We start from the raw sequence: 23,467 nt of genomic DNA, 5'->3' as shown, positions 1-23,467 counted from the left end.
TGTGTGTGTGTGTGTGTGTGTGTGTGTGTGTGTGTGTGTGTGGGTGTGTGTGCGTGCGCGTGTGTGTGTGTGTGTGTTCTGGCGCTGTTCTTTAAGCCAACCAGCCAGAGAGCACAAAGTTCTTATTTAGCACAGGAAGAGCAGCTCTGCTTAGCAACCACAGGCGCCCTCCAATCACGAGCGCAGATGAACAGACTCCGACGGAGGACGAGTCCTCTCAGTCTGACAGAGGCCTCGAAATGTTGTGGTCCAGGCCTGCCCACACGCACAAACACACACAGATCTGGAGCTGAACGCGCCGCCGCCGCCGCTCAGTCAGACTCCCCCGCTTCACCGTCGACTGAACCCGCCGAAGAATCCAAAGTTAATCTGAACCCTCCTTAATCCCAAAATAAATTATGCATATCCCGAAGAGCGACGTAGTCGCGTAAATCCCTAAAACACTGATTCTTCTCCCTTCTCCTGGCTCGGCACCAGGCCCGGGTGAACCGGCGGCACCCAGCCCCCGATTGGGATCTGCTAGCCATCAAAACAGGAGGCATGGATGAGATTTGGCCCAAAACGCCGTCTGAACACTGAGCAGTCTGTTTGGTTTTAGCTGCCTGAGCTAATCCTCCTCCCGATAGCTTTGAAGGTGTTTGGTGGGCGGATTGTAGGCGAGAGCAGCATGCCGATTTGTCATATGGCACCAGCAGGGCCTACTTCTGCTCTGGCTGGAGCTCCATTAGCACATCTCCAATGTGGTCTAACAGTTCTGCGGCGCTGCAGGTCAACCAAAGAGACGGGCTTTGGAGGGACGAACGTCGCAGTCTGCTCCGTGAGTCTGGTGGCCCCCCGCCAGGCAGGCGTTTGTGGAAGGGGGAATGTACCATTGTTGGTTTTCTCCGTGCGGTATCACTAATTCATGCTCTAATTAGAAAATTCCAGCGGGAACGGCTATAAATTGTCGAGATGCTATGAACAGGCTGGAGAGGGAGGAGAGACTTCTGAGTGTTTCTGTAAAGAAGGGAAGGAAGGCAGAATGTGTCCAGAGAACATGTCAGTTTTGAGGTCTCTGCATTCCAGGAGTTATGTGGGATTATTGGAGTTTAAAGCCCCCCGACTGCAGCAGCTTAGTAGCTCAGCAAGCAGCAGACGCAGACTCCAGGATTTCCTGTCTATGCACCAGATGGGCCTGACTCTTAATCACAGAGTTGGAAACCAGGAGGTTATCGAGGAGGAATTGATGATGATGATGATGATGATTGTGGTATTACACTAACCCAATACAGGCATCTGCTCTGCAGCTAACAGCCCGACTGACTAACTAGCTCGTCGGCTGCGGTCACAGCGAGCGCTCGTCTCCTCTTCGTCCTCTTCGTCCTCTTCCTCGTCTCCTCCTCCTCCTTTCTGTCTCCTCCTCCTCATCCTCCTCTTCGTCCTCCTCTTCATCCTCCTCCACTCACACAAGAAGTTTTCACAAGTTAGCTCAGCGGCTAATCATCACTTCTACTCCCTAATCTGCATGTTTGAGTATAAAAATTTCAAATAATCCTCATTTCTTTTTTGTACAACCACAGAATTTACATTCAAATAGAGTTTAAAGGCAATTAAATAACTAATTAAATCTGCTGAACTGTCCCAGGTAATACAGCAGAGGTTTGAAAATGATGTGGGGTTCCACAGGGAGTTGTGCTGGGACACCTATTTTTAATTTTGGGAACTTTCATGGAAATATATGAAGTTCTCCAAGTTTAAAATACAATGGCGATCAAAAGGAAAGGCAGAAACAGCTGTTTGGAAATATTTAAGGGTATAAGACAAAGCAGCTCTTTATCCCTTCATTTCCACAATCTAAAGGCAACTATTATCTCTACAGATTGCATGATTAATCAACCAGGGGAAAGAAAACTGCAGAATCTGGAAACACTTGCTAAGTTTAACAAATGTTAATTTAAATCTATAAGTAATGCCTGTAGTAATAAATATGTCATGTTAGCAGAAATAGGAATCATTTTCGCTTTTTAAAATAAAACCATCTGGAACATGTTATATATTTTCAATACTGATTCAAATCAAGATTATAACACTGTGAGGATTTCATATCAGCCCATGTTCAGCCTACACAATGAGTTTTTCTGTGTTAGAAAGAAAACTGGGGCGGACAAATCAGAACTGCAGGACACGTTTTGGACACTGGTGTTTCTGAGGAAATGTCTAACCTTTACCGCTGTGTTAAACAGATTTAGTTGTGTCAAAATTAATGTTTTAGCTCCACTAATATTGAATGTTCAGAGAGTTTCACTTGAATTTGAGGATATAATTACCTGGAAGTTTAGGGCTGAGACGATTAATTGAATTAATTATGATTAATCGACTATTGACGTACTGGTCAACTAATTTAGGAATCGATTAGTCGTTTACTGGAGCATGCAGACAATGAAAAGGCAGTGATTAAACCAAAACTGTACAAAAATAAGTATATTTTACATTTAATATGAAAAACCATTTTATTTTCCACCCACAATTCCTCAAGTGGCATTTTTAGCTTCAATCAGTTCAAATTGTGTAAAGAAAAATCTCCAATTAACCACATTTTCCTTATTACAATTAATCAAAACAGATTAGTAGACTGTATTTTGTTACTGCAGATGCATCCTTTGCTACAAATGATCAACCGTTTACCAAAGGAAAGTTGTGCTATTGCAATTTAGGCAATAAAATGTTTATTTTCTTATTACAAAAAGACAATTAATTGTTTTTTACATCTTTATTGTATTCAATATTGTGTAAAAATAAAAGGCTGAAGTGGTTAAATAAAAACATGTGCAGAATGAGCCATTTTTTATCTGATTAATCATCAGAATAATCAGATACTAAGACAATCCCTGCTGCAGTGCTGCCTGGAAGCTTTGCATTTCTCTAAGTGATTCAGTTTTCATTTTTCTCAGGCCTTTATTTTCTATCAGACATGCAGACACCACCACAGGCTCCTGTCTGTCTTTTCAGGATGCAACAAGGAAAGCGGTGACGCAGCAGCTTCACTCGTGTGGCTTTCCCACCCTGAGAGGGGCTGGAGGTGACGGACCTTTCCACGCAGCGCCCAAAGAAACGCGGCGCGCTCAAAGAGCCGCTCGCCGCACTTCACAGCCTCTGAAAGCCTGCCCCTCTAACAAAGGAGGCAGCAGGTCTTTAGCACACATTACCCATGAGAGAGCCCCAGCTGACACCCTTTTAACATGGGGTCACCGCTGCCAGAATGAAGGCCACAGCCCCTGGGAGCCGCTGACACCCCTCTGCCTCGACGGGCTGCCTCCGTTCGGCTGCAGCACTCCGGTCAGCAGTCACAAGACAGGAAACCACAGGGGTTACCAGAGCTTTGGGTTTCATTTAGTTTAGTTTTATTTTGTTATGACCGCTTGTTTGTCTCATTTAATTGGTTTCAGTTCGTTTTTAGGGTGCCTGCTAGTTTTTATTAGTTGAAAACCAGCAGTTTGCTTGTTGGGAAAAACTTGAGTCATGTTGCTAAACGTGAAGAAGCTTCAGTCACGATTATTAGTGATTCAACAAAGATGTTGAATAAAAATACAGCTTGGAAGCTGAGAGTTGTATTGTTGTAAAGCAACAGACTGCAGGCCAGCTGCCTCAGCAGCTAGCTAATTAGCAAACTATTATGTACGTTTTAGTTTTTATTAGTTAAAAACTAGTTTGCTAGTTTTAATTAGTTGAAAATTAGCAATTTGTTTGTGTGAAAAATTTTTTGTCATGTTGCTAAAAGTGAAGAAGCATCAATCACTATTATTAAGCGTCAAAGCTGTGAATTATATTGTTGCTATCTTAGCAGCTAGCTAATTAGCCAGCTAATATTGGCGTGATTTGAACTTAGTTTTTATTAGTTAAATATTATTTAGTTTTAGTTTAGTTTTTACAATAGTAGTTTTAGTACAGCATTGTACTAAACCAATGTATTCATTGTAATGAATACATTGTATTCATTACATTGTAATGAATATTCAACAGAAGATAACATTTTCAAAAACATTTTTTTCAACTATTGTGGAAACTGAGTCTGGCATTTTCTCCCAACTTCTACAGTCGCCATTTTCCGGACCAGACATAAGGAGCGCCGTGATTTCTCCAATATCTGACATAAACTGCTTGTGCAGAAGGAGAGAAACAGTCTATTTCACATCAGTTTAAAAAGCTAATAAACAGATTTATAGAATACTATGTCTGTGATTTCAATATGTTTTAGTTAGTTTTATAAAGGCACATTTTAGCTCCAGTCTGCTTTAGTTCTGCCCCGTTAATTAACATTTCAGCTTTAGTTAACTGCAATAACAACGATGGTTTAGTTTTTTTAAGAATAATATTCTTCAGAAGAGATCCGGCAGTGGTGAGATTAAAGAATACAGTAAATGTGAACCAAGTCCGTCTGGTAGCGTTTAGTTGGGTTTGTGTGGTTGGGTCAGGTTTTAGCTGGCTGGGTCAGACAGACCCATCAAGGTCCGAAGTGTTGAACCGCGGCGGCTCTCAGGACTTAGCGAGAGGTCAGCAGACAGATGGGAATGGAAATGAGCCGGCGGTGAGCTGATTTTAATCTGGCTCATACAGCTGATCCAGCCATAACATTCGGCTGTTTACATTAAAACACACAGGAACCTTGATGCACACGGCGGCGCCCACACACGCAGTCTGAGGATGATGGGAGCAAAAGGGAATTAAAAAAGGAGAATAATTCATCTTTAATAAAACCAAATCCTTCTCCTGCGCCAGCCTTTGCTTCACTTCAGTCCAGGTTTGAGGCTTTTTGCATCGAATGAGGAGAACAATGGGATGGGAAATGGCATAAATTGGCCTCAGTTGGGTGGTTTTAATATCCATTCCCATTACAGAAGGTCCACACAGAACCCCTTTAGCTCTCCACTCGGTCAGATGATTGATCGCATTGGCCTCACTTCTTAGGGATTTTGTTTTTACAGTTAATGCTCAGAGGTATTCCACTTTGGCCTGAACGAAAAGTTTTTATTTCAGTTCCAATCCTCTTTACGAAAGCTTTCCATGCTAATCAGAAAAGTCAATATTTAAAATCGCTACATGCAAAAGTCAGCATAATGGAGGAAAATTGGAGTTTTATACAGCAAAAATCATGAAGGATCTCACTCAAAAACAGCAAAAATATGATTATTACGGCTTCGCAATATCAGCAAAACCTGAGGTAATATTCTAGTAAGGCTTGCAAAAATAATTAAATACTAAAATATACAATATGAATGTCACTTTGCTTTGGCTTCCCTGCAAACATTGCTGTTGGACTAAGTCTAAGCTCTGCAGAAATTATAAAAAAAATGACAAATGACAAATGATAATCCGACAGGATTTCATAGAAAAAAAACAATTTTTGGCAGTGAAACAAATTATTTTGTAGCTAGCAAGTTTTTTAAATGACTAGTTCTACAAAATATTGGCATGAATCCCCTCCCCCACCCGTTGCTGGACACTTAGTAGAAACCTGGGTTCCTACACACTTCTTAAGCTTCCAACAATTTGTTTGTTTGGAAAAATTTGAGTCATGTTGCTGAAAGTGAACATGACTCAAATAGTGCTCCGTATTAGGAGAGCTACTATTGAAGCTTGGAAGCTGAGAGTTGAATTGTTGTAAAGCAGCAGACTGCAGGCTAGCTACATTAGCAGCTAGCTAATTCACAATATTGGCGCGATTTGGATTTAGAATTTTATTGCAATATTTTGTGGTACTATTGTGATAACATAAATTATGAGAAAAACAATATATATATTTATTACTATTTTTAGGTATGGCTGCAACGTACGTCACTAAACTGAATGCAGTAGCTGCATTTAATAAAACTGTCAAATTTACAGGTATTTATTGATGGTTTTGTGGAACAAGCAGGAAAGAAAATGGCAAAAAAAAAAACATTTCTGCTCACATTCTCAGTTTGGTTTTTAATTTACCATCAATAAGTGAAATTTATCATGATGACGATAAATCAAAATTCCTATAATTTAAAATAAATTCACAATAAATTATTATCTCCAGCTACAAATTATTTTATTCTTACTTTAAGTTGGTGAAATCAGGTGAATATCAGATTATATTAATGAATAAGAATTTATCACAGGAAGAAATACTCAACTTTAAATTTAATTTAAAAAGAAAAGCCACAAATCTCATTTTTTTTATCCCTAATGGTGAAATTTAAAAACAGCAAGCTGCCGTTGGGAGCGGTGTTTGTTGTGTACATTTCTCCATCCTTTATCAGGAAGCCATCTGGCAGCTGGGGTGGACACCAGGCCGTGTGATTGGATGGCGTAAAAAGAATGGGGGGTTGGCTGGGTCATTATCTTTGCAGGGGGAGAAAGGGTCAGAGGTCACAGCCCTTTGACAACACATGTTGAGGCCCGGCTCACACACCTTGCAGCTTCTGAATGGGGCGGTCTGCGCCGGCGGCCCCCTCCAATCTGCCCCCATCTGCAGCTAACTGACGAAATGCTTCATCGGATGCAAAACGGAGAAACTTTTAATTAACACTCGGATCAGTCAAGAAATCCTTTAAAGCCGCGTCCGCGCCGACGTGCTCAGCAGCTCCGCTCCTCTTTCAGCGCACAGGGAGGGAGTCTAGACAGATGATCCAAGCAGACAAGGTATCCTGCCTCTTATTAATAAAACACCCCTGACATCAGAGAGGCTGTGGCAGCCCGATAACATTGTGTCTTCATTCGGGCTGGGTAAGCCGAGCCAAGCGCAGCCACGGCGAGTCCAGTTGGGCCTTTCAGCAGCTCGTCCTGTCAGGCTGATGTATGGGCAGAGCGCTGGCGAGCGGCTCCCCGAGGATCAGGCTTGTCTGCTAACTGGGACACCGGTGACAGTGAACCACAGCGAACCCACATTACCAACCCCCCACTCCACTCCTTCCTCCTGCCCCTCTTGGCTGCGCTGCCTCCATGATGCTCAGTTCATCACTCACACTCTGAGAGAGCGTCTGGACTGAACGTTTAGAGGGAAACCATAACGGCACAGGTGATACATCAACTCTGCTGTCTGAAGTTAGAAAGACATCAACCACATCTGTAGGACATAAAACTGCAGACAATTATTTCCTGTTAGAAATCTACGAGTTAGCTTGGAGTTATTGATGCAAACAATTATTAATCGACTTACGACTAATTAGCTTAAAGTTAGTTCCAGTATGTAGCTTTTATAAACATTTCTTTTTTCACATATTTGTTGAAATTGTCACCATGTCATGATAGCATAGTATGACACAGATAAACTGAAAAAATTGAGCTCCTCTGCTTTTCCCTAACTAGAAACAACCATTCAGAGCCAGGCGGCGGGTCTTAGCGCTGCCAACTGCAATCTCATGTAGCAGCTAGCATAGCCTGTTGTAAATGCTCAGGCTAATTAGCATAGCCACCGATGACAGAAGATAAACAGTTTTCCTGTAAAATGAGTTGTTTCTATGCTATTAGCACATTTATCAGTGAGTCATGAGTATGATTCGCCCTGACTCTCATTGGTTGTTTCTGTTCATTTCTTCAGACAGTAATAATGGCTCTGGGTGAAGGTGGAGGTAATCAATCTTTTCACAGATTATCTGTGTTATATTAAACTGTTATTGTTATAGTTTTAACAAACGTAAAAAAAATTAACTTTTTTTAAAATAAAAGTTACATACTGCAGCTTTAACTAATAGTCTCTTATTGTTGTAGTTAGGCCGCAAACCAGCAGAGGGCGCCGCTCCTTAAGCGGAGCCCGTTTATACAGAAGCAAAGATGGCGTCCATAGTTACCTGAACGGGAAAGAGAAACGGTCCACACCGGTGTGGGATTCAAAATTAACTTTATGTAAGTCTGTTTAGAAATATAAACTCTCGACCAGCTTCTTAAGTTTCACTTTAATGGCGCTCAGTCGGCCGAGCTGCGTCAGCTTCTTATTAAAACGTTACTGATTTGCTACGAAGACGAGGATGATGCGTTAGGTAAGCGGAAACAGGAAAATGGCGCCGTGACGGAAAAAACATTTTGAGGGCTGTCGTGAATTAACACGTTTCATGGACGTTCCTTGAAGAGCAACCACAGACGGGACTTCTGTATAAATATCTCTATTCATGGGGGATTAAGTGTTTTGTTATTCTTACCACATTTATTTGTTTATTAAGCAATTTAAGAGATTGCTGTTTTGCTATATTTTTCAAATATGTCTGTTAATAAAGTGAGAAAACCACAATTTTCTGTTTATTCGGTCGGACACAAAATGATGTTAAGATAATATTTAATTTCATTACATGGAAAAAGTAGTGCTTTATATTATGGAAAGACTCAGGTTTTTAAGATAATGTCCACTTATCAATTAATCGTTAGTTGATCCATAAGATTAATCCACATTAGATTTACTCATTAATCAATAACTTGCATCTATAGTAGCAACTAGTTAGATTTACACTAAATATTTTATTATTTTTACTATGCTGCATTTCTTACTTGAGGAACTTTATTACGAATCACTGCTATTTTTACTTAAAATTTCTGAGTAACATCACTGAATGAAGAACAAGCTTATTTTAACCAAAAAGTCACCAAACAATCACCTGCAGTTTTTGTTAAAGTTTCATAAGTTTTATGTTGATGTATTTTTTTAAATATTGAATGATGTTGAGTAGACCTTTACCAAATACTTTTTTACTTGAGTAAAAATATGTTGAAGTAGTGCTATTTTTACTTGTGTAGTTGTTGGATACTCTGAACATTTTGAGGGAATCCATAACTGCACAGGTGATACATCAACTCTGCTGTCTGACGTTAGAAAACACATAAATCGCATCTACAGAACGCTTGGAAAAAGAAAACCGCAGACAATTATTTCCTGCTAGAAATCTATAAATTAGCTTAGAGTGCTTCTTTTAGGACACTTAAAACCAAAAAGTCTTCATTTTTCCTAGCATGAGGCATATTTTGGGCTCGGCTCAGACTGGAGCAGCGCCACGGTGATGCATTCAGAGAAGTCCACTCATTATCAGAGTCCCACATAGCAGCTGCTCTGTGACGAAGAATCAGCCACCTCGTCTCTTGGCCCTGAGCTTCCCTGACCCACGCAAACCCCCTCTTTTTTTTTTTTTTTGCTTTCTCCCACACACACATACACACACAGATTTCCATATTCTATAAACCTCATTAAACCCTGTTCTCCAAGCCTTCTGACGCTGCCCCGCCTCCCTCAAACTCATAAAATATGTCATTGAGAGGTCATTCATCAGGACGCAGATGACCTTCGATAACCCTGAGGAGTGAGAGGGGGGAGGTGGCAGGATGGATGCTCGATTTTTTCACATTTTGTCACGACAAGTTCCCCAAATCCTTCTGTATTTTAATTGGGTTTAATGTAAAAGACCAACTCCAAGTAACAAGTAAAGTATAAATCATGTTCAGTTGGACTGATGGAGAAAATCTGCAAACAACTCTTTCCACAGATTCCCAATCAGATTTGAAGAGGCGGTATCAGGGATTTTCAAGGCACACAGTGACATTTTATAGCACAATCAAGTAACTCTGTTACGTTCAGTTATTGTGAAAATGCTGTTATATTAAATACGACAAACACATTTGACTTTGTAATTTAACCTTGAAATTGGATCTCTGTCTCTTTAAGAAGCTCCTTTTCTTTCCAACACCCGTCATAATAATGTTCCTCTATTAAGCTTTTAGTAACATTTTTACCAGCATTTCACTGAGATGCTGCTCATATATGAAGATCAGCAGACTCACAGCTCCACCAGCTGTTTCCTAATTGCTGCTGCCGCTAGTCTGGAGGAGCTGAACGGTTGCCATGGGAGACTAAAGGATTTCGCAAACATGCATAATAGAATCAAAATAACTCACCAGGTTTGTTTTAATGAGGGAATAACATTATAACATGATGTAAAGCTTAAAAAAAGGTTGATTTTATGTAATACTGCCCCTTTAAGTCTGAACTTTGACTAGGCCACTGGAGCTGAACCCCACATTGTGCTAAAAGGTGAATCTTCACCCCAGTTTCAAGTTTTTTTTTCTTTTCCTTTGCATTTGGTTCTCAATCAACCCATCGATTCTGACCAGCTTCCCTGTCTGTAACAAAGAAGAACATTACCACAGCATGATGCTGCCACCACCATGTTTCATTGTGTGGTCAATTAGGTCATGACGATGTACCAGAGTAGTTTCCTACCACACACAGTGGTTTGGATGGACCAAAAGGTCCAATTCTGGCAAACCTGAAATGTTTTCACAATCAAGTGGCACTTTTTTAAATCAACAAAAAACACAACAACGTCTGTGGTCATAATGTTTAAAAAAGGAAAGAAAGAGTGTAATGGTGCAGAAGAAAACTCAAAGATAGTCTGGGGTAAAAGTCAGAATTAATGCTAATCAATGCATATAATGTAGCAGAGAGATGAGGCTCTTGAAATATCCAAAAATCAAATTTTTCAAAAAAAAAAAAAATCCAGTAATTAGGAAGATGACTTACTCTGCAGGATTTACTGGACAGCTTCCCCGTCAGATCATATTTCCCCTTCAGCTCTTTCAGAAGCTGCTCCAGGTGACTTTTCTCCTCCTTGTCGCTGTAGTCCGGGTCCAAGAGCACGTAAGCCCGCCAGTTGGCCGAGTCGAAGCCCCAGTGCACCGTCCGGTTCTCCAGCCGCTTGTGGCTGTGCACCACAAACTTGTGAGGAGGGAACATGAGTCTGCAGTCCATGCACTGGATGCAGGCGGCGGCCGGACCCGTGTACAGCTCCGGGACGAACAGGCCCTTGCACCGACCGAAACACTCGTGGTAGACCTTGAAGCTGCGCTCGGTTCGCTCCAGCTCCAGGGAGCCCAGCTCCTTGTTGCAGTGAGGCGGGTACGTCCCGCCGTAGATGAGCGCGTTGCACAGGCGCTCGGCGTCTGTCTGGGTGATGAGCCCGCAGGACGGCGCGGAGAAGGGCAGGATCCCCACCACTTTGAGGATCTCCAGCTGGTCCGCCGTGCACCGGGAGCAGTAGATGTGCAGGTCGTCGCACACCGAGTTGATCTGCTGCAGGGAGAAGTCTCTCAGGACGCTGTTGAGGATCTGCGGCAGGCACAGCCGCTTCTCCCCGCCGACCACGAAGCAGGAGATGGGCTCCCGCTCCAGCACCGTCTCGCACCTCTCGGTGGAGCGGTCGGACGGGATGAAGAGCGGGCCGGACATCACCGGGGGCGTCTGGGCCGGCAAGGAGAGCATGATCTCCGCGGATTTGCCATCCTTGGCGAAGAGCGAGTCCTGGTGCCACCGGGCGGAGAACGCCGCCGGTCCGCCGAGGGAGCGCATGGAGCTGATGTGGAACTGCTTCAGAGTTTGCTGAAGTCCGGGATGGGGCTGGAAGCCGGAGCCCTCCATGTTGTCTGTGGCTGGAAACTCAAAAATGAAAGCTGGGGGGAACTCTCTGGGTCTTTCTTCCTCAGCATCCGGCAACAAGCTCGCTAAGGCGCATTTCCATGTCGGCGGAGAAGCTTCCCAAGCGCGTCCATTCAGAAAACTGAAAGCTGCCGGGATCACAGGCCAGTTCCTGTAAACCGAACTCACGAATAAAAAGTGGTGAAGCCGAGGCGAGAGAAGTCGTTCAATCAGCGGGTATACTCTGCTACAGAGATCCTGCGGTTTTACGCACTCCGAAATAAGGCTCGTCTGCTCAGTCTGGCGTACTCTCAGTCTGTCTCCCCACTCAGCCAGTCAGTGTGTGCGAGTCTCTCCCTCTCTCTCTGTTTGTTTGTGTCTGGTTCAGTCATTGAATCCCAGCCAGGAATGTGACTGACTCCCCGGGCTGGCTCTTCCCTCAGCCAGCTGTTCCTCCCTCTGCTTCATGGCAGCTGCACACAGAGAAAAAACCAAACCCAGGCGAGGGTGGAGCTCCTGGAAGTGAAGTTGAGTCGGCAAATGTAACGCAAATTAAACACTTTATTATTATTACTAACCTGGAAAATCTTGACTTGTGTTGCAGAAACTCCTGGAACTACCGCCAGCATAAAAATAAGGAATTACAGAGAAGTGAAAATATTTAATTGATGTCGTTTGTCAGGATATAACCAATTTATTGGCAGAAATTTGACATTTATTTCCATATTAAAAATAACAAAATCTGTAAATAGTCTAGAACAATAACGTTCTCCACTACTTGGTTTCTTTTTCTCTGTTTTGGGGGCAATTTTAATTTTTCCTCAAGAATTAGCATATTTAATTAATAACATAAATAGATAAAACTCATTATCAAACTGGTCTAATCTGCACAAATATCTATAGACGTAAAACTACATTTAAAAAGAAGTCTAAATAGTCCATTTACAATAAACTCTCTTCAAATATTTTAACTTATTTGGTGGTTTGTTTTATGGTAATTTTAGTGTTTCCTAGAGGACAGGTGTTTAGTCAGCAACTTAAAGTTAAAATAAAACTTTTCCATCATCAAACTGGATAATCTGCACAGCAGTTACAGTAAACACTGCTAACCAACACGCTTAGTATCTTTGAAATTTATTGATACCAAATACTGATCAAATGTTTATTACTTACTAATAAATATCTAACACTGTAACATTTATCTAATAGAAACAGTTTTGGGTAATTATGACCTAAAATAAGAAAAGATTGGTCAGATTTACCTTCAGACAGTGAGAAAAAAGCTACATTTTCTTTTATTTAGTGAATGTAAATTTCTGGTTTAAGCTGTAAATGAGGCAATAAGTTTTTTTTTATAAAGGAATAAGATACTGAAAAACGTATAAATATGCCAACATTGGAAACCACATACAGTCAAGATCAATAATTTTCAGATTTAAAGTAATATTTCAGCAGGTACTAAACTTCATTTTACTGTATTAAAAGTGGTTGATGTAATATTCTTACTTAAGAAATTAAATGTTTCATTCACTGCAAGCATAAAATCATCAAAGTTAACAGAAATAAACTTTGTATTTTAAGCTGTTTTCACTTATTGAAATAAAATGCACACTTATTCAGAGCCTTTAATTTAAAATAAATAAATCAAGAAGTTTCCAAATAAAACCCAGTGCAACCAATTTCCTTTAAATTCCACTTAGTAAATATATCAAGTTACATCTGTTGGTGTAACTTGATATATTATTATTGTAATAATATATATACAATGTTGTAATAAGATACAGCTGTTGTGTGAAACCATCAGAGGTTGATGGAGGGAACAAACAGAAACCAGAGGAAACCGCAGAGAGGTCGTAGGTGAAGATGAAGATTTCAGCAGGATAAAATTAATAAACATTTTACCAAACCATCAACATCTTAAAGAGACATTTTAATCCGTCGTCTCCAAGGAAAGCATTAATCAGAGGAGCAGTTGCATCAAACATGCTCTGACCACCTTCGTTAAACTATTGGCATTTTATAAACAGTGCAATATATTTTTACAAGCACAAAACATATTTTTACAAGCATAAGTGAAGGCTGCATCATGCTGCGTGAATGTTTATGTTCTGCAGAAACTGGTTAGACTTGATGGAGCTAAATATAAAACAAGCCAAGAAAACTTGTTTGAGTTTGCAAAAGGCTTTAGACAGAAGCAAAGGCTCACAAAAACACAGATCTGCACCACTTACTTGGTTTAAAATAACTATGATAATAAAAAAACAGCATTAAATTACTAGCCAATGTTAAAAATGCAACACTAAATTGAAAATCTTTTAAATTAGGTCACTTTTATGCATGAAGATGTGAAAACCGAACATGTATCGGATTACTGATTTCATAAGCTATGCAATATTGGAGGGATGTTAATAAAACTACAACACAAAAACATTGTTTCAACTTTTTAAGTAACATCACTGATTTAAAAACATAAGAACCATTTAACCCCCAAAATTAGCATAGAAGTAGCAGGTATTTAAAAAATTAGGTGCAGCTCTAAACACATTTACTCATTTTAAAACAATATATTTTCACATTAACATGGGGCTGGATTAGAAAGATTCACATTTCTACCACTAGAGGGCGGAAAAGTAACTAAATTAATCTCAAGTGAGAGGAAAATTTGATTTGTTGGGGAAAAAACCCTAAAAACCTGAATAAATTTTACTACCCCAAATTTAACTTTTACATGCAAATGATAAAAAAATAAAAGTACAAGAATCCTTGAGCATGAAAATGGTATCACCATCCATCTTTTATTAAATTCCGCAACAAAAGCTTACAGCATAACCAAACAGAAACTAAAAAGGAAAACATTTATTCACCACCATTTTAAAATATTAAAACATATCTGCTTTAAGATTTAAACACTTATATGTATAAAAAAAACAAGTAAATATCTCAACAAGAGTCCAAAGGTTATCTGCATCCTCGCTTCTTTTCATCACAGTTTTTACATCTCAAACTGAGCGAGTCGAATATCTACTGGATAATTTCCAGTTTCTCCCTGTGCACAACACATGGTTCAATTTTACGAACTAAAGCAAAAACATATTTTTGTTAAAAGGCATTTTATGTGAGTAATAAATAAAACTGAAATGCTGTCCTGCTCGGTTACTCTTGCTCTGATGCATTAATGTGAGATGACAGAGCTGATGAGCCGACCCGAAGCTTCATTGATAAAGCGGAAAGTGTTCTCGTTTCCGGAGTGCGTCTGCCTCCATCATCATCCTGCCCAACCGGCACATCTACCTACTTCACGGTGCCCTTAAAACAGGCTCTCAGAAATATCACCGCCAGTCCTCCAAATCCATTAGATATTTTCATAGGTTTTAATCAGCCGCAGGCCAATTGGGAAGCCAGGAGGGTGAGCCTTTACTGTAACTCAGGCATCTTGTTATCGTACTGCGGGGGCGGCGTGATGGGCTCTATGGTCACTGGGTTCTGCGTGGGGGTGCGGATCTGGAGGCGGAAGTCTTTCAGGTGCAGTTTGTCCGACTTTATCCGTCTTACTCTGAGGGGCTTCAGTAAGCGGCTGGCCCGGCTGGCGCTGCGGGTCGGCAGGCTGGGCTGTGCCGCTATGCCGGACGGCCCGGCGGCAGTGGGCGTCTGGTCGTTCAGAGGGCTGTTCTCTGAGGAGTTGTTGGCGGGCTGGGAATCCTCGTTTTCCACAGCTGCCAGGATGTCTTCGTAGGACGGCAGCTGAGAGGTGCTCTGCCTCAGGTTGCTCTGGCGGACGGGGTAGTTGCCGCTGCCGACGACCTCTTCATAGCTGGGCACGTTGTACGTCTCTGGGTTCCTGGGAAGGGACGCAACAGGTGACCCTCAATCAGAAAGCATTGAGAATAAACAAATACCAGCATATGTTACATTTACAAACCATCTGGAGGGAAGGTAATGCTTAAAGGAGACCTATGAAGCTTCCTTGAACAGGTTGGGATAGGTCTGTACAAAACATGTTCAGCACAGTTTTTGCACAAAATCATTCTTAGATAACGATAATTCAGTCTGCTCAGTTCTGCCTTTTTTGAGCTGTTTTAGGGCCTCCTGTCATCTTAAATCCAAACAGTTGCACAATTATACAACTGTACAATGTTGAAAAGCAAAAGTAGAGCCTCCTGCACAACCAACAAAAATGCAGCAAGTGGTTTCTGGATGTTATGTCAACAACAAAACATGCATTTTCCAGCAGCCGTTGTACAGCACATACAGCTGACCAAATGCTTGTTACCTAGCTTGGGTTGCTAGGTAACAAGCTGGGCTTTGCTGGGGTTGCGAGGTGAAGGGAAGTCCCTGCTGATTTGTAACTTAATGCAACATTTTCGAAACAGCTAATTTTCCAGACACCAAAGAACATTAACTGATTGCCAAAGAATTCCTGGTGTACCTTTCTTTTTTTAAGCGCGTTTGGCTGTTTCTTAGAAGTAAATAGAAGTGGAAAAACGTGCAAAAAGTGAATTTAGCGTAATAGGTCCCCTTTAAATGCATCTTGCTTGAATGAAGCCAGATTTTATTGGCTTTTACTAAAAAGGTTTTTACTTTGTGCGGGGAGAGTAGTTTATGGAGTTTGTGTGTGACAGTTTACTTAAACTTGGCTTCTTGCTGTACCAATTGCATTCAAATAAAAGTTGTGAAGTGAAGCAAAACTGAATGTGAAACTCAGAACCAAAGGCCGTCTTCAGGTAACCCATAAAAGTCTGTCTGCAAACACTTAAACCCATAAAAGCTGGTCTCTGATTAGACCTCAGACCACTTGGCCAAACAGCTGAGAGTTCATAAATGCTGCTAACAGCTAGTAAAGTGTTGCTAATGCTAACAGGACTAAGCCTACAAGTTGCACAGACGATCTCGTTTATTTATTTATTATCATTTTCTAGTTTTGTTTAGCCATGTTCCAACTTCAACCTTTTAGGCTGTAACCTAGTGCTGGGCAATAAAACAATTACAATATTTTATCAAGGAACAATAATAAAGACAGACTTTAAAATTCAAGAAGAAAATATAAATGAGGACAGATATGTTCAAACATTTTTACTGCATGACAAAGTGATTTCAAACTTTATGATTTTTTCCCCCATTGACACTTTCTGTCCTGCTTCATAAGAACTCTTTAGAAGAAATCTTAAGATTTAAGTCCAAACAAATGATCACATTTAAACCTCATATCATATTTTAGCCAGAAAACAAACGTCTTGAAAATGGGAAATACGAATCAATGACAAGCAGTCTTCCTTTTCAAAGCAGAAATATGATCTAAAAAAGCTTTTTCTGAATTAACCTAACCCCACCAATCCCAAAAAACAAAAATAATAACAATAAAAAAAAACCAACAGGAAGCACAGCCAAATATGGTCAATGGTGATGCATCGGCACCAGACCAGAACTGAAGGCTGCTACTTATAACAGGGAGTCGACAGCCACACCATGCTGCATCTAACGCAGTTTTTTTTTTGCAAATAATTAACTAACATATTCCATTTTTCTCTGTATCTGAGCTAAATGAAGGAGATAATATTTGACTGTAAACACCATCTGAAAGCTTGACTAGCCCTGATCGCAATGTGTGCAGCGTTAGCTAAAGCTAACCATAGAAGAAGTTACAAAATTACTGAGCTACAGCAGATCGTCTCCTCAGAAAAATCTCACTGCTATATTTCTGCGGTGGCATTAATTGCTCAAAAGTAAAACACAAGTTGATCATGTAGAAAAAAAAAAGAGACTTGCACAGTTACTGCAACATAGAATATCTTTGCAACACAGCTGCTAATGATCAGGTCCAAAACAAGGACAAAAGTTACTCTTATTATTTTCATGAGAAGTCTTTTACCAGTGAACTGCAGGCAAACTGGGATCATAAGAGAGCGCGTTTAAAACCCTCTGTAGGGTGCCGATTTGCTAGATCTCCAAGCCAGAGCATTCAGCCAACATTTCTTCTGAGTGTCTTCTTGTCTTTGGACAAATCTCCAAATTAATCCTCAATGGCATGAGACTTTACAGTGATTACATTTGTTTTAGTGGCCATTACTCTTTGGCAATGATGCCAAAGTTTCCCTTTAGAGCCAATATAAAGGCCAATATGCTCGTTTACATATTTTACATTTATTTTTACACATTTCACACAAAACAAAAATTACATGTGCCCTTAAAGTCAGATTATAAAAGAGAAACCTCAATCAACCAACTCTTCCACTAGTTTCTGATTAGAAATGCCTTCATGATTCATGGTATTTGATTTCTTAAAGAAAAAAAAAAGAAAATTATATATTTTTTTGATTTTACCAAAAATTAAATAAAAATATTTTGGATTTACCAGGGTATAATTTTACAGTTTCCGAAATAGAAAATGCTTTTGGCTTGGATTTTGCTCTAATTACATTTCAGTCTCATGATCTACATTTGTGGCAGCAGGGGGCGCTAAAATCACAAGATATGGACATCAACAATTTGCATATCCTAAAATAATAGCCAAACTGATTTTTTTTTTAAAAGAAGGAGGTGGTGATTTCCCTCCCACCCCCAAAGTTTTTGCAAAAACATATTTTTTAAATTTCTGTTTAGGAACGTGGTAGCATTATTCTGTTAAGTTTATTTATTAAAACATTCAGGAGCAGAGCAGGTAGCTGTCGACACTCACGGCTGTTCCTCTCCTGCGACGTGGTCCATGAAGGTGCTTGCCCCTCTCGCTGGCTGGGCGTTTTGGTTCCGACCTCTCCTCTTGCTCCTCAGACCGAGGAAAACGGACAGCAGCAGCATCGACATTCCCACCCCGACCAGACCCAGAGCGATCGGGGAGGCGAACAGCGAGGTGTTTTTCCCACCATCCGTGGTCGGTACAGTACTGTTTGGGCCTCCAGTTGTATTCTTATCTTCTGGAATCATAGTCCAGACGATCATAACGATCCCCAGGGCAACGAGTCCCACTCCCAGGGCGCACAGCGCGTAGTGGGCCCCTGAGCCTCTGGACTCGGACCTGGTTCTGTTGGGCTGGTTGTTGCCCCCACATATATTTCGATTGGAACACATACTGGCCGGACAAACCGCTGCAACCAAACAGAAGACAAGTTGTTTTAATGGCAAGGATCATAAATGTTTCTACTGTTTTACTCTTTAACTTATAAAGTAGATAATTAATAAAATGTTTTTGTATCAGGGCTGCAACTATTATTGTAGCTGAGTATTCTACAGATTAATCCATGAGTCATATTTTTAAAAAACTGGCACATTCTGTAGATTTTTTATTTAACCTCTTAAGATTATTTGTAGCAATATGAGGAATGCATATATTATTTGCATTATTACAAAGAATAATGCATTAAAGTAATATACATTATTATTTTTAAAATACACAAATAGTTTAATTCCTCTTTTAAATATGAAAAACAAACATGTTATAGCCTAAAATATAATGCTATAGCATTCCTTCAGTGAACCTTTGACCAGTAGTAACAAAGGATGCATCTGCAGCTAAAAAACCTTTTCTAACATTTGAAAATATTCTTTCTTGACTAATAATAAATACAATTTAGAGCTGATCTCAATTAATAATTTGTTAGAAATATATATTTCTTTTAATACATTTAAACAAGGTGAAGTTAAAGCTATGTAACTAGAGGAGTTCTAATACATTTACAGATAAAGAAGGTTTTATTAAATCTAAAATGCAAAATGTATATATTTTTGTACAGCTTTGGTCTACTTACTACTGAATATGTTGTTCTTTCAGCAACTGGCCTTTTTTGAGTCTATATACTCCAGTTACTAATTAATCGATTACTAAATTAGTTAAAAGTATTTAAATAATCAATTCATCTTGATCAATCTGATGGTTTCAGCCCTGGAGGTAAGTGTGGCGCGTTACGCTGTGAAGAAGCTCTGATAACACTTCAAAGTAGGTTTTCTTCCTCAATTTCACCCCCATTGAAGCATTCTTGCCATCTACAATTACTGTGTAGTAGTTCTGCTGCTAAAAGCAGGAACGGTGTTCGGATGGCTGCATTTTTCAGCGGTGAGTTAGCATGAGAACGAGTCGTGAGGTGAAAGTTCGGAGGCTGGCAGAGCACGTCCAAACATGACGAGCACCGGCTTGAGAGACGGAGAGGAACGATACTCACAGAACGACAGGCTGGCTATCTCTGTATAACCGATAAGATCTAGCGGAAAAACAACAACGCACGCCGCTACATATGGCCGGATTATTCAAGTCAATGAACCACAACTTAAACTTAGTTAAATTAATGTGTTAGAAATCTGGTATGTTATACAATGTTAATCTACAAAAAAAAAGAGGATTAACATCTATCACAATACCCATCTAGGGCTGGACTTTATGTCTGAAAAACTTATCACCATTTAAGCATTTCATATCAGTCGATTTCTCTAATTATTAAGTTTTTCAAATATCTGAAATTCTGATAAACTGGTGATCTGAACGTTCCTGTTTTATCCACAGTTTTCACGTCATAGTGCTGTTTTTTTAATTCTTAAACGGTTTTGAGGCAGAGTGGTGAAATCTTTAACTGCGGCAGTTACTCGACAGGCTGTTGCTAGGTAACCGGACAGTGAGTTGCTAGGTAACCAAAAAGCCAGAGAGACAGTTGATGTAACAAACTTTGCTGAGCGAATCATGAGAAGTTCCCAGAATGCTGTTCGGTTCTGGATCGCAGAAAAGTAAAACTATTTAGCTTTCCATCCGCCGTTTTAATAAATTTATATTAATCACCCATCTACTGCAATACATTAAATTTTTTAAACAGGAAAAGATAAAAAAAAAAGTAAATCGCAGCATAATTTCTGTTTTACAGCAGATTTCTTTTCTGTTGAATGTAAAAAAAACCCCACAGATATCCATCATCACATCACATTAACAGACACAAAGATAATTTAATATTGTTAATGATTTATTATCCAGACACATCCAACAAAATGGATCATCCAAAATTAATTCACATAAATCAAAACTAAAGGTCGAGTCATTTTAGAAGACCTTTTTATGCTTATTTCTATCCATTTCAATTATTATAGTTTACGGACAATAAAAAACAAAATGTCTCCTGAACTCGAGACAATGTTACAAATATCTTAATCAGACAAAGGATACTAAGGGACTGGAGAGGTCAAAGGTCATCTTTTCTGATTAAAGTTTCTATTTTACATCCAAGTCTGAGGTAATGGAGGAAGAGTGTTGGTCCCATGAGTTTTATCGAGTAAAAGTCAGTTTTAGCGCGCTGCATGCTTCCTTCTGCTTCATATGAAAGGAAGCTGCATGCTTCCTTCTGGAAGCATGCAGCTTCCTTTCATATGAATCCTGCATATGAAATGCAGGATTCATATTCCAGCTGCTGTTGCATCCTGAAAACCCGGTTACAACCGCGGCGCCGCCTGCCCAAACGCTGCTCTCCATGACTTAACAGGAGCAGAAACCACTGTCTGGATTTTACAACAATACTTTTAAATATTGGGGGAAAAAACCTACGTTTATTCATAATATCTCACTACTACTACTACTAAGATGTGTTAAGTTTGATTTTGTCTTAATCACTAGTTATTATACAGTGATTTTTTTTCTTAAATTGAATTATCCACTTAGAAAACTTGACTTTTTTATATAAACTTTATAAAGATGTAGTTTAATATTAAGTAAATGCTATAAATAGTTTTGTAAGAGTTGTGGCTTTTTCTACAGTCTTTTAAAAAGATTGTTAATTTTTTTGTGAATCCCTTAGTTTTATGTCATTTTCTAATTTTTATACCTTTGTGGAGGGGATTCCTGTTTAAAAGGTTTGAATTTAGTATTTTTGATTTATTGGTAATTTTTAAAGGGCATAAATTGTCATAACCATAAAGCTGACGAATAAGAGGGAGAAGATTCAAATGAGATAAATCTTTGGAGTCGTTCCAGCAGCTTCTCTTATAAACTGTGGCGACATTTTTACATGATGAAAGAAGTTCTGGAAACCCACAACTTCAGACCATTATTAGGCTAAGGGTTTACTTTGCTGGGTAGAAGACAATCTTAAGGCTTTTTGTACTTCTTTTGACTTTGTAATGTCTTTAAACAATAGGCATTAAATCTAACATGCACAATGTTTTCTACTTTATAATATGGAAGTTTTTGTGAAATTATAATTTTTTTATAGTTCATATTTTTAAGCTATAAGGACAGAAACACTCACCTCTACTATTTATTTGGTTTGGAATCTAATCAGCATTTTTATCTCCTTTGTTTTATGACTTAATTATGTCAAAAGGCTTTGAAAAAGCCTCCAGTGAAGTTTATTTCTTTATTGGTAGGTAATTTTTTTTAATCAGTTTGATTATCCTTTACGGTTATGTCATTGAGGTAAAGTTCACTGACTTACACATCAAACTGAAACTCATATGTAAATATATGTCTGTCACAATAACTTCTGCTGGGATTAAAATTGTCCCAGATGTTATTGCGATAAACAATAATGTTGTTTTGAGACCATTTTCAAGTAATATAAGGATAATGCAAGAAAACATTCTCAATGCTCAATAAACTTTAAATTGTAATGAACCTTTAGAACCAACGGTAAGACATTTCAAATATCCAAAATAAATAAATAAAACAACACAAATAAAAACGAATTATGAAGTGTCTGTAAACAAAACTGTCATTCAAAAGAAGGGCTAGTTGACTGAAAAATAAACAGTAATATATCAGCTGCAGATTTACACCCACAGTTTGTGCTAAAGTGAGATTTTCTGCTTGTACTCTTTATTTTGTTATACAAATTGTTTGTATCAACTATTTTGAGAATTGGCACATATATTTTTGTCTGACTGGTTGCACCATTTTAAATCATCTGCTAGATAAAAAAATATGTCTTTTTAACAGATTCTTAACCTCTAAATCTTCAGTAATTTCTTAATTCAGATTAATCATAGAACTTATTCTGGATTTAATTTCCCCTTTGAAAGTACGAGTGTCGAACAGTTTAATGAATAAAAAACACGTGACTTATAATCCCATTTTCAGACATGTGGTTTGCCGGTAGCTGTCAAACTAGAGAAGCCCACACATCTGTCCATCTGTGTCCGGTTTTATGATTCACCGGGTTGTGGTTGTTTGCGCCAGACCTGTTTGACAGCGTGCATGGGCGTGACCTGTGCGACTTTAGTAAATTTCCAATCTTTAAAAAAACCCGTCTATGCTGCAACTAAGTTTTAACTCAATTCATGCTCATTAGGGTGACAAATTAACAGCCCCCCACCAATAAGACGTTGTGGAGGTGCAGAGAGGAGATAATCGGAGGGAAAGTGAGCGGCTGCTCCTTCCATTTTTGTCAAGTAGGAAGGGAGGACCTGTCCCACCTTATCACAAAGACTTTATAACAACAACAATATAATTGGGCGACTCTTTACAGTGAAAGGACGCTTTAAAACTTAAGCAGAGTACAAAGTCGTCCCGGTTTTATTCTGTCAAAGTTTAGAAGCGACCTTACCTTTTTACCGCTCACCGCCCAAGGACTTCCCTCTTCATCGGGGAGTCACCTGAATCCCGCAGGTGTTTATTCAGGAAGACCAAATCACAAACAGGAAAGAAAAAATAACAAATAAAACAAAAAACAACACAAACGCCACTACTCAAACCCACTTGTTGTGTTGTGAAATTCCTGATGAATATTCCTGCCGTGACCCCCGACCCCTAATGGGACAAAAGAGACCAGGGGACTTTGAACAGGTTGCGGCCGCAGTGAAACCTCCTTCTGCCTGCTGTACCAGAACCGGCGCGTTCTGCCCGGTCCTAGAGCCACTCTGCTTCATGTCCTGTGTGGGCAAAACTATAAACACCGCAAAAATAACACAATCAGCGGTACTGAAAAGGATCAGGGCCAAAAATAAAATAAAATAAAATTCTCACTTTTTTTTCTGAAAATTCTCACTTTTTTTTCATGAGAATTCTCAGTTTAAACTCAAAATCCTGACTTTGATTGTCTGAGATCAAAATTAGTTTTTTTAAAGAAACAAAAAACAAATTGAGAGATGAAAGAGAATTCTGATGAAAGACAG

At 39.5% G+C, this 23,467-nt stretch overlaps 2 protein-coding genes across 4 annotated transcripts in view; both read right to left on the bottom strand.

Annotated features, from left to right (window-relative positions):
* Nucleotides 1-11,398, bottom strand: part of skib (v-ski avian sarcoma viral oncogene homolog b) — a 51,157-nt gene extending 39,759 nt beyond the window's left edge. Inside the window, exon 1 of the mRNA XM_007550172.2 lies at nucleotides 10,505-11,398. Coding sequence (XP_007550234.1) covers nucleotides 10,505-11,398 — 894 coding nt within the window. The remainder of the gene's footprint in view (nucleotides 1-10,504) is intronic.
* Nucleotides 11,399-14,158: 2,760 nt separating this feature from the next.
* tmem51b (transmembrane protein 51b) lies at nucleotides 14,159-23,210 on the bottom strand. 3 transcript variants are annotated; one of them, XM_016670747.1, is made up of 4 exons: nucleotides 23,052-23,210; nucleotides 22,900-22,948; nucleotides 18,069-18,474; nucleotides 14,159-15,233 (listed from the first exon to the last, which is right to left on the bottom strand). In XM_016670747.1, the coding sequence occupies exons 3-4, from the start codon at nucleotides 18,455-18,457 to the stop codon at nucleotides 14,810-14,812; spliced, it is 813 nt and encodes a 270-aa protein (XP_016526233.1). In that variant the 5' UTR covers nucleotides 18,458-18,474; nucleotides 22,900-22,948; nucleotides 23,052-23,210; the 3' UTR covers nucleotides 14,159-14,809. The 3 variants fall into 3 exon arrangements, with proteins under 3 accessions (XP_016526233.1, XP_016526235.1, XP_016526230.1); XM_016670749.1 differs by having other exon boundaries at nucleotides 18,069-18,467; XM_016670744.1 differs by having other exon boundaries at nucleotides 18,069-18,467; nucleotides 22,900-23,210.
* Between the last annotated feature and the right edge of the window lie 257 nt (nucleotides 23,211-23,467).

This window comes from Poecilia formosa, unplaced genomic scaffold (genome assembly GCF_000485575.1).
Source record: "Poecilia formosa unplaced genomic scaffold, Poecilia_formosa-5.1.2 Scaffold2, whole genome shotgun sequence".
Taxonomy (NCBI): Eukaryota; Metazoa; Chordata; class Actinopteri; order Cyprinodontiformes; family Poeciliidae; genus Poecilia; species Poecilia formosa.
This window is presented reverse-complemented; position numbering and strand designations above follow the sequence as displayed.

Excerpts from the sequence above, each read along its gene's own strand:
- tmem51b (XM_016670744.1), bottom strand. The coding sequence starts at position 18,457 with ATGTGTTCCAATCGAAATATATGTGGGGGCAACAACCAGCCCAACAGA. Across the intron at positions 15,234-18,068 it reads GTCGCAGGAGAGGAACAGCC|GAACCCAGAGACGTACAACG; the intron begins GTGAGTGTCGAC and ends GTCCCTTCCCAG.